Source organism: Lygodium microphyllum, chromosome 7, assembly GCF_053477565.2.
Source record: "Lygodium microphyllum isolate KBCC chromosome 7, Lygodium_microphyllum_v1.1.10, whole genome shotgun sequence".
Taxonomy (NCBI): domain Eukaryota; kingdom Viridiplantae; phylum Streptophyta; class Polypodiopsida; order Schizaeales; family Lygodiaceae; genus Lygodium; species Lygodium microphyllum.
Window position 1 is genome coordinate 70049677 of NC_141141.1, and position 12173 is coordinate 70061849.

Consider the following 12173-nt stretch of genomic DNA (forward strand, 5'->3'; position numbering starts at 1 on the left):
CTCACCAATGACAGAGCTTACTTTCTTTGCTATTTTTCCACAGTTGGATTGACATATACAACTATCTTTATTTCAACATTTTTGCAGTTACAATTTTTAGCATTGTCTTAAAGAGCAAACATTGTACTTTGGTAATCTATTACTTGTAGTTGGTGGATAGATCTATACTTTTGTATTCCCTCCTATTTTGCCCTTGTTTTGGTTGAGTATTGGGGGCTGATTTTTGCAATCATTTATAGCATCCCATTCTCTTAGATTTTACATTGGTATACTATCATTATGGCTGGTTCTTCGAATGATAGTGCTATTTTTAATATTGAAAAGATTGATGCCACAAACTTCACCTATTGGAAGACATAGATATAGCAAGTACTCATTAAAAATAAGCAAGTTTGGCCTTTGAAAACTAAGAGTGCAAAGCTTGAAGGCATTGATCAAGATACTTGGGATGAGTTGAATGACCTATGTAAATATACTATTATATTGTAATTTTCAAAACATGTTTATTTCAATGTTGTGGCACCTGAGAATAATGCTTAGTAGTTTATGGGAGAAGATATGTAATCTTGATAACAAGCAAAGTCCTACTTCATAAATGTATTGATTGAAATAGCTCATGGACCTTCACATGAAAGAACAGACTAGTGTGACTACGTATTTGAATGAGTTTCACTCAATTTTCAACTAGTTGACTTTGCAAGGAATTAAGTTTAAGGATAATCTTCCACCCTTATTCTTGCTTTTGACACTTTCTAAGTCATGGGATACTTTCCATACTACCATGTGTGCTAACATGCTTAAGGATGATTTGAAACTCCAAGATGTTGAGGGTGAAAGATTACCCGTGGAAATCTTGTCTTTGCTTGAGGTACCAAGACTGGCAACCTCTATCCTTTACTTGTATCTGGCTCTATTAACCATGTTTTAGCTATGACTGACATACCACATGTATGTATCTTTATAATATTGTCACCTTGGGTATATCTCCTTAAAAGGAATGAAAATGCTTTATTGTTTGCAGTATCTTCTATCCCTTGACTACAAATATTTTGATTGATGTGATCATTGTCTTTATGGCAGGTAGATACATAATTCTTATAAGAAATATAGCATTACATGCATGAGTGAGCCTTTATCTTTTGTTCATTTTGATGTAAATGATTCCATGCCCTGTCAATGACTAGGTGGCATGAAAAGCTCTGTGACTTTCATCGATGATTATTTGCATAAGGTCTGGGCATATCCCATAAAGAAAAAATTGGATGTATTGGCTATCTTTCAATGTTGGTTTGCTCTTGTTGAGAACCAATCTAGGTATAGGTTGAAATACCTAAGGTTAGATAACAAGGGTGAATATGTCCCTAAAGCATTTGAGTAGATTTGCAAACAATCGATGAGATATTAAGTGTTAGTTAACTGCCTCTTGCACCCTTCTCCAAAATGGTGCTATAGAGTGCATGAACAAGATGATTTAGGAGAGAGTTCATAGCATGCTTAGCCATGTAGTCTTACCATAGTATTTTTGAGCTAAGGAAATTACTACTACCATACACTTGATCAATAGATCCCCATGCCCTACTATTCATGATCAAGATGAAGAGGAGGCATGGTCTAGAAAACCTTTGTTATATGCTCATTTTTGCATGTCTTTGGAAGCAAGGATTTTTTCCAAGGACAAACATAATAAGTTGGACTCTAAATCACTGAAATGCATCTTTCTTGGTTATGGGGATGCAGGTGAGGTGGGCTATCACCTATGGGATCCACATGCTAGAAAGCTCGTCCATAGCCATGATGTTTTTTTCCATAAGGAGAAGATGTGTAGCTAATCTTCTATTGGCCCATGATCATAATGTTGGATAGGATGTACAAGCCCCACAATTGATCTACTAGAGATAGACATCAGTTTTTGCGCCCTCCATGGACTGTGTTATGATAATAGATAATGCTGATTCTCTTACATATGAGTAGGCAATGCACCAAGTGATAGTCACTCTTAGGAGAGGGTCATGCAGTCAAAGTATGACTCATTGTAGAAAAATCATGTATGGGATTTGGCTCCTTTGCCTAGTGGAAAGCATGATTTGCCATCCAAGTGGATGTACAAATTGAAGAGTACCCCTAGACACCCCAAGCCAGGATATAAGGCTAGATTAGTTGTAAAGAGTCTTAGGTAGGAGCATGGTGTTGACTTTGATAAGAGCTTCTCTCCTGTGGTCAAGATGACTATCCTATGCTTGATATTGTTCTTATTTTCTCAATTAGATTTGGAACTTTATCATATGGATGTAAAGACAATTTTTTTACATGGGGACCTACATAATAAGAATTATATATAGTAGCCTAAGAGCTTAGAGAAAAAAGGCAAGGAACACCTAGTATGCATGTTGAGGAGAGACTTTATGGCCTTAAGCAAACACCTAGGGAATGGTATCATAAGTTTTATGCTTTTACACATTCATAGGGATATATATGTAGTGATATAGATCTGTGTCTCTACATGAACAAGACTCATGATGATAACCTTATTATCTTGGTACTTTATGTGGATGATATGTTGATTGCTTAGAGAGCTCATACTGAGCTGGATGCCTTGAAATTTTATCTCAAGAAGATCTTTGAAATGAAGGACATGGGACATGCCTCACATATTCTTGGCATGCACATCATGTGCGGTCTCTCTAAGGGGGCTTCTTTACTTGTCTAAAGGACTATATATGACCTCTCCTTGAGTGATTCCATATGTAGGATGTTAAGCCTATTAGATGTCCATTACCTTCCCATGTGAAGGTAAATCAATTAAATTGTCCCCAAATAGATAAGCAAAACACTAAGATGGGCAAGATCCCTTATGTATCCATAGTGGGTAGTTTGATGTATACCATGATAACCACTCATCCAAACATAGCATTTGCAGTGGGAGTTATGGTGCACTATATGGATACACCTAGCTAGCGATATTGGGATGTCATGAAGGTTATCATGAGGTACCCGAAGGAAAGGCACTACATGTATGAGTATTGGCTATGATAGTCATGATACTACGGTTGTGAGTTACACTAACTCTAACTATGTAGGACATGTAGATAGTAGGAAGTCCACCTCTGGATATGTCTTCACTTTTGCTAGAGGTTGTTGGAGGTACTATTTCTTGGATGTCCATGGTGCAGAAATGCACGGCCTTATCTACTAATAATGAGGTAGAGTATGCTACAACCCCACACTGAGGCTTGCAAGGAGGCTCTATCATTAGGCCATCTAGTGGACAACAGACCTCCATATTACTACTACTACTACACTATATTCAAATTATATGAGTGCTATTTGGTCTTCGATGCAAAGATAAAGCACATTGAGATGCACTGTTACTTCATTAGGAAGGTGCTAGAGGACAAGCCTATTAAGTGAGAATCCTATAGATCTACTCATTGAAAGTCTTTTAGCATAACGTTTTGCCTTCCTTAGGAAGATAATGGGTGTAGGATGAGATGACATCTATTCATCATCTTGTTGTACCTTATGTACATTTATACATTATCACTTTTTCTTTTCGTCTCCTCATTCGAGACACATTCATCTTTAAGTGGGCGGTTGTTGGGGGTAAATGCCCCTATGCCTACACTGCCTTGTATTTACTTCATACACCATGACCGTACACTTATACATTGCAAGTAGCGGCTGCAAGTAGCGGGTGCCCATTACTATCACTTTATTTGTTATTATTTTAGTGACTATCAAATAAGAGAAGGCATGTCATACATTGTGAATGTTGGAGTTTCCACATATGGTATCTCACTCTCTTACTCTCTTGCTCCATTTGCCATAGCTCTTGCTTTGCTTTTGCTTTCGCTTGTGTGCTTCCACTTGGGCTCTATTTTTCATTTCATAATGCATCTTTGATACTTCAAGGATGCTATTTTGATGCCCAAATTGTATGGTTATGCCTTGGGATGCTAGTTAGATTATTTAGAACTTGATTATCTCTGTTTTGTGAGATTTATTGCTATCATAACAATTTGGATAACAAGCATACAACAATCAACTTCATGCTTTGAAGACCTATTGTGCTTATATGGTATTTTACATATGTTACATGTCTATAGTGATGTGTCTAACATTGATGTATGAGTCCAAATATGCTTATAATATACTTTGACACTTGGATTTGAGCTACATTTGATGTACTTGGGCTTTGGTCAATTACTTTGAGCTTTTGTACTTACTCACTTCTACGTGTTGAAGCTTCATTAGACACTTATGCTTTCGCATATATTTGTGATATGCTTACACTTCTTGGATGCTTCAATGTGTATGTCTTGTACTTGCATTCTGGATTCACTTTTAGTGGGAGACATGTGTACTTACTTGGCAAAGCTTGGTTCTTTGAGACATTGGGATATCCTGATTGCTACTCGAATATCCTTAAATCAAGGGGAACTTTCTTTCTTAGCTATTTTCCCATAGTTGGATTGACATGTACTATTATCTTTATTTCAGCATAGCTGTAATTACAGTTTTTAGCATTGTCTTGGAGAGTAGACATTGCAATCTATTGCTTCCAATTGTTGGTGGACATCTCTTTACTTTGGTGCCCTTGTTTTGCTTGAGTTTTAGGGATTGATTTGCAAATCATTTAAAATAGCCCATTCTCTAGGATTTTGCATTGGTATACTATCATTATGGTGGCTAGTTCTTTAAATGATAGTGTTATTTTCAATATTAAAAATCTTGATGGCACAAATTTTACCTATTGAAAGATGCACATATGGCATGTACTAGTTCAAAAGAAGCAAGTTAGCCCCTTGAAAACCAAGAGTATAAAGCCCAAAGGCATGGATTAGGATGATTGGGAGTTGGATGAGCTATGTAAATACACCCTTACACTATCATTGTCTATAGAGGTTTACTTCAATGTTGTTGTATCTAACATTAATGCCTAGAAGCTATGGGAAAAGATATACAATTTTTATGCCAAGCAAAGTCATATATCATAGATATATTGTTTAAAACAGCTTATGGACTTTCACATGAAGAAAGGGACTAGTGTGTATGTGCATTTGAATGAATTTCACTTGATTTTTAGCCAGTTGACTTCATAGGGCATTGAGTTCAAGGATAATCTATCTCCCTTGTTCTTGCTTGTGACACTTCTCGAGTCATGGGACACTTTTTGTACTACCATATATACTAATATATCTAAGGATGGGTTGAAACTCGAAGGTGTTGAGGGTGCTTTACTCACAGAGAAGATAAACAAAAACGATGTGAATGCAACCGATACTTCGCATGCATTGAATGTTAGGGATAGACATGATGGTAAAAGCAGTAATGGTTGTTATGGTAGAGACTCACAAAGGTATCAGGCTCACGGAAAATCTTGCACTAAGTCACATGGTTATAAGTCCTCTCTAACATGTCATTACTGTGAGAAACTGGGTCATATTTGACTGTAGTACCATACGATGCAGATGATAAGAATAAAGAGAAAGACAAGGCAAAGTGTAGGAAAAGCGTGATGATCACAACATTATCCACAGTAATTCCAATTCAAAGATTGAAGAGATTGAATGATAAGTACATCTTAGCATCTTCACCTCTTGATACTTCTCAATTGATTGATGCTTCATCTACATATTCTTAGTATTGCTTGATTTTGGGGCTTCCTTTCATGTTACCCCACATAGGGATTGGTTTTAGTCCTATTGCAACATCACAGGTTATATGCAATTGAGAAATTACTTGGCATTAGATAGTATTAGTATTGGGAATATATGGTTTCAATTTCCCACACGTTGCTCTTTTACTATGCATAATATATGTCATCTATGGGCTTTGACCAAAATCCTTCTATCTAAAGTTGGATGATGCATGCTATTATGTATCTTTTGGTGATTCCACATGGAAGATTACCTATGGAAATCTTATATTTACTCGAGGTGCCAAGTTGGTAGCCTCTATCCTTTATTTGTATCTGGGTCTCTTAACCATGTTTTGGTTGTGGCTAACATACCATATGTATCTCTATGGCATCATAGCCTTGGGCACATATCCTTAAAGCGAATGAAAATGCTTACTCATTTGTAGTATCTTCCGCCTCTTGATTGCAAATATTTTGATTCTTGTGACCATTGTCTTTATGGTAGGCAAATATGCAGTTCTCATAAGAAGTATGGCATTACACATGGGTAAGCCTCTAGCTCTTGTGCATTCTAATGTATGTGGAACCATACCCTATCATTCATTAGTTGGCGTGAAGTACTCTGTTACATTCATTGATGATTATCCACATAAGATTTGGACATATCCTATTGCGCGGACATCGGATGTCTTATCTATCTTTAAGTGTTGGCTTACTCTTGTTGAGAATCAACAATCTAGTATGTTTCTAAAGCATTTGAGCAGTTTTGTGATGAGAGGGGTATTAAGCATCAGTTGACTGCCTCATATATGTCACTCCAAAATAGTATTGAAAAGTGTATAAACAATACTATTTAAGAAAGAGTCTGTAGTATACTTAGTCAAGTAGGCTTATAGTAGCCTTTTTGGGCTGAGGTAGTTACTATTGCCATACATTTGATAAAGAGATCGTCATGCACTACAATTGGTTGTTAGGCCCTCCCTCATATGTGCATCTTATATTCTTTGGATGTGAGGCTTTCTACTATGTATCCAAGGTCAAACCTAATAATTTAGATCCTAAGTCCATGAGATAAATCTTTCTTAGTTATGGGAATGCAAGTGAGATGGGCTATCACCTATGGGATCCGTAGGCTCAAAAGCGTATCTATAGCCATGATGTTATTCTTTAATGAGGAGAAGATGCATAAGAAACCTAAGCAGGTAGTCAAGTAGTTGAGGTATGCAGGGTGATCTTTCAGGAGGAGCCTTCTATTACCATATAGCTAGATAGATAGCCTACAACTGATGTTCTAGTGGCCCATGATCATGATGTTAAATAGTTGTGGCATGATATATGGCTACACCTAGCAGCAACATTGGGACTCCATGAAGGACATCATGAGATACCTGAAGAAAAGCAGTGCACATATATACATTTGCTATGGTGGCCATGATACTACAATCGTGGGTTACATTGACTCTGATTATACATGACATGTAGATAATAGAAAGTCCACCTTTGGGCATGTCTTTAGCTTTGCTAGAGGTGTTATTTCTTATATGTCTAGGATACAAAAATGCATGGCCTTATCTAGTACACAGAGGCAGAGTGTGTTGTAGCCATGGAGTCTTGCAAGGAGGCCACATGGTTAGGTGTCCTTGTGGCAAACCTTGGTATTACTGCTACTCCTATACTACATTCAAATTCTATAAGTGCTATTCAATTGGCCAAGAATCTAGTCTTCCATGTGAGGACAAAGCACATTGAGATGCATTATCACTTCATCAGGAAGGTGATAAAGGATAATTTGTTGAGCTTGTCAAGATCTCAAGTAGCGAGAATCCTATAGATCTTCTCACTAAAAATCTATGGCATAATGTTTTACCTTCCTTAGGAAGATGATGGGTGTAGGATGAGATGGCATCTATTCCTCATCCTATTGTACTTTATATACATTTGTACTTTGCTACTTTTTTCTTGTTCTCTCCTCACTAGAGATTCACCTTTAAGTGGGAGGTTGTTAGGGATAAAGGTGCATGTGCATATGCTGCTCTATTTACAACACATACAGTGATTGCACACATGTACATTGCAAGTGATGGGTGCCCATAATTGTCATTTTATTCTTTATTATTTTAGTGACTAGTAAATACGGGAAGGGTAGTCATAGATTGTGACTATTGGAGTTCCCACATATGGTATCTCTCTCTCTCTCTCTTGCTCCATCTATCATAACTCTTGCTTCTTCTTGTGTGCTTCCACTCATGCTCTATCTTTTAGGTTTCCTAATAACTGATGTCTCAAGGATGAAGATTGTGTGTTGTGTGGGAGGGTGAGGAGGGTGAGGAGGCTATGCCAATTTTTTTCTTAAGGGTCTTAAAGCTTACATGGGTTTTGTGTCCTTAAAGAATAAGCATATGCCCATAATAGAACGTAACATGAAGTTTGAGCTAACTAAATTTCATAGAAAGAAACATATCCATGAATTGAATACTCTATAAAATGAAAGCCACTATCCGATTATATTTTAAAAATGCACACAATATGTATCATAATTGGAAGAAGAAAAAGAGAATCCAAATAAAGAAACACATTTCTTTATATTTTCCAAATAACCTAGTACAAGGTTATTGTGCTCTCAATATTTTGAGAATCAATTAAAAACGCTAACAAATCTCCAAGTTTGACACTTGTACATGGCATTATATTACAATTTAAAGGTTGATATACAAAATTACTTAGTTATAATCCAATACTACAAAGTTTCTAGTTCCAAACCATTGGTAGAGAGACTACATCCCCCTCAACAATAATCAAATATGTAAATTTATATTTCCTCACCATAAGTTTGCCACAAACTTATGGTAAGAGAATCTCCAATTTGCATCCAATTGAAATATCAATCAAATATATGCTATAATTTAAAGGGTTCAAGAAAGCAAGTGTCATGCACATTTGAAATATAAGTTGAATATACGATACAAGATGAATGAGATTCAAGAGATCAATTGTTTGGTCACATGTACAAGAGCAAATCACCAATGTGAATATCAACCATATTACCCCGCTTATTTGGTAAATGTGTCTCTTCCCATGAATGTTATACTTCTATCCTTACTCAGGAATGAAAAACACCTTAAATTGTGCTGCATCCAAATATGAAGCAAAGAGGGTCAAATGATGCTAGGTCAAAAACACATATGGAACCATGGAGAGACACCTAACTAGCAACAACTTATAAAATGATAAACAGAATTATACACCCTAGTATACATTGAGAAAATGGTTCTGCATGGAGGAATTAAGTAGGTATAAGCAAGTGGAAATGTATTAGAAGCAGCATAGTAAATTAGAGATGGTAGATCTATAATCATTATTAACGTATTTGCAATATTCAATAATTTAGGAAACATTGTTGAGTCATTGAAGAAACATGCTCAATCTAAGCAATGTGAAGCAAATATTGGGTATGGTTATCTTTAGTAAAATCCAACATGACATGCATTACCTTGAGAAAGACTATATGCAAGTTTCTTAATCATATAACCATGAGAATATGTGCACATATTATCTTTTTAGAAACAACGATCATGTTGACTAGAAAATGACCAATGTTGATTGATATCATGAAATGAACAAATTTCCCTTTAGAACGAAGCATCTAAGAGGTCAAACTATGATTTTCTTAGAAGCACTATAGATAAATGCTGGATAAATGCTTCATCTCCATTAACTCCCTTACTCACATTACACCTTATATTTGTCCTAGGTTCTATCAAGTATGTCATTTAGTTTCAACCAAATATGCAGTCAATCATCAACTAACACACATATGAACAAAGTAGCCAAAAGCTAGGCCATAATCCTTTGAATAAGAATAATTTATTGTAATGTCAATGATTGAGTTTAATCTTTACTTTATGGTTGCCATTATCTTAAAAGTTGAGTGGAACATAGTAATACAAAAAAATTTGCATCATGTTATGTTTAATATAGTGTGTATACCTACAAACGATTAAGCATATATGGTGTAATATTGTGTATATAGCCTTATGTTGGCTATACTTATAGTAAGCAAATAGAAGATTTGGTATTTATATGTGCATACCTTGAAATCAAAGAAGTTGAGGTCTATAACAAAATAGAGAGCAGCATCCCAAGCTCTTTGTTTTTTGGTTCATTCTATTATCTTGTGAGCTTTTCCGTCCCTAATGTCACCGTTTAAGCTATTGGAGCCAAAGTTTGATGGATTTTTTGTAATGCTTGTGAGATATATCATTAATGACTAGAAATTTAGAAATAGTAAATGACCCTTGCTATAACCTTAGAAAAAATATGCAACTGTGACTTAAAAAAGTGCTCACATGTTCTAGCTTCATAGTTAGATTGGCCCTTGATTTTGAAGGTCAAAATTTGAGCAATTTAGTTACAAAATCTTGTGAGCAACAGAAATTTCTATTTAACTCTTGGATATTTGACTTGATCCCCCGTGGAGAAAAGAAGGGGCTAAGGGTACTCAATGTAAATGTATATTTAGCCCTTAGATCACGCTCACAAAGAAGAATGTAAGAGAGAACGTTAGTTGCAACATTGTTTTTATATGTAAAGCTAAGGGTGGCTGGGAAGGTTGCGGGTTCCGTTACCGAAGATTTGAGCGATGCGTTCCTCGCAGGCGTCGAGGCGCTCGGAGAGGACCTTCTTGACGTCGAGGATGGTGGATTCGGTGCGGGCGAGGGCTTTGGTGGATGGCTTGAAGCTGAGGAGGCGGGAGTCGAGGAGGGTGGTGGTGATGGGGAGGGTCGGGGTGGGGATGAGCTCGTTGAGGACGGTGCGGCGGAGGCTCTGGACCTCCCTGGCCACCCCCCTCTCCAGCAGCGTCATGCCGTTGCCCTGCCATCGCTCCCTCTCCTTCAGCCGCCCCAGCTCCACCCACGGCCGCGCGAACTCTGGCACCCCCGCCATCCAGCTCTTCTGCTGCTTCACCACCTCCATCCTCTCAATACACAAGAATCTCTCTCTCTCTCTCTCTCTCTCTCTCTCTCGCCTCCTTGCTTGCCTCCCCCCCACCCAAGTGTCTCTCGCCAATTATTTTGCATATTCCCCTTCCCATACCCCATCTCTTCCTTCTTCCCCTTCCAACCTCGCCCTCTCCGACGCTTTTTGCTAGTATCACGCCACAACATATTGCTATTACCAGATGCCTTCCCAACAAGCGATGCTCCCAACAACTTTTCCTACGGAATTATGCAAAAGAGCTCTTCATATTTGGAAAAGAGAGATACACAAACTTTAAGCTTATGAAGTGCCTCCATGCAAGTGCATTATCAGTCGCGAGCCCTTGTGTAGATTGCCAACCAGATCCCAAGTTTCGTTCGGGCTAGAGGATAAATAATGGTACTACTATGGACTTCTTAATTCTTCTTAAACGTTATCATCCAATACCTAGTCTCTACAGCCTAGGTAGTACTTGCAAGAAGTCAAGTGCTATCATCTAATAACTAGCCTCACAAGATCCTTCACGACTGCCCACTTATATACGCTTGATTTATTCACTTTATTCTTTGGATCAACACAATATCAAAGGCTATCACCTAATAACTAACCTCACAAGATCTTCGCAACTACCCACTTATATACACTTGATTTATTCACTTTATTGTTTGGATCAACACATTCTAATGCCTATTGCTATAGCTCGTTGCTACCAGCCCCTAGGGAGAAGGGGCTTCAAACCTCTACATCTAAGAGCTTTCAATATGAAAAAGACAAAACTTAACAAACAAAAGTATTGCATAGATGAAGAAAAAGAGAAAACGCAACATCCACTTACAAGAGGAGTTCATCTAGTCTAGAGAATGACAACCATTTAAATAGTAATATAACAAAGAAAAATCAAACCAAAATGGTGAGAAGCACATAAAAAGACCCTTTTCTTTACTCAAATATTAGTTATGCTAATGTCGTAATCAACCAAATACTACCATAGACAAAAAGGTTACGGCCTTCATGGCTTCAACTAATTTGATAGTAAAGGTGGTATCATGACCACCCATTAGCAACAACTTCGCACTATGCAACAACATCTTGCTTTTTTGCAAGTAATGCTCCATTGCTAGTGAAACGAAGCTATCATGCTACCACTCAAGACATTTTCACTTCACTTACAACAAATCAACAAGATTCAATGGGCATAAATACAAAATTATGTTGATTTTCCATTGATTTAACATGTTAATGCCATAGATAGTAAAGCATGATTGACTTTACAACCACATATTCAAGAATTTGGGAATTTTCATAAAGTTTGGGGATTCCTAATGTGATTAATATTTGGACACATGGTCAAATCTTGTCCCCTTATTTGAAGGTAAAATTTTCATTAGATGTACTATATAAGCAATCCCCCGAAGTCCCACTATCAAATATGGGGTTAAGATTTACCCACTTGATCAAATCTTTACTCCTTATTTGAAAGTGAAACTTGAGAGATTCCCAAATTCTCTAATATAGTATTTTACACTAAATTCTAATTACGATAATATAATGAAGACTA

The 12173-nt window shown here is 37.0% G+C and overlaps 1 protein-coding gene across 2 annotated transcripts; it reads right to left on the reverse strand.

The window, feature by feature from the left end:
- Positions 1-8368: 8368 nt before the first annotated feature.
- On the reverse strand, positions 8369-10699 carry LOC148033568 (uncharacterized). 2 transcript variants are annotated; one of them, XR_015691467.1, is made up of 3 exons: positions 10264-10699; positions 9729-9828; positions 8369-8766 (listed from the first exon to the last, which is right to left on the reverse strand). XR_015691467.1 is itself a non-coding variant. In XM_087682327.1 (2 exons), exons 1-2 carry the CDS (start codon positions 10610-10612, stop codon positions 8735-8737), a joined length of 381 nt encoding a protein of 126 aa, XP_087538453.1. In that variant the 5' UTR covers positions 10613-10697; the 3' UTR covers positions 8411-8734. The 2 variants fall into 2 exon arrangements, 1 of the variants encoding a protein (XP_087538453.1); XM_087682327.1 differs by lacking the exon at positions 9729-9828 and having other exon boundaries at positions 8411-8766; positions 10264-10697.
- Between the last annotated feature and the right edge of the window lie 1474 nt (positions 10700-12173).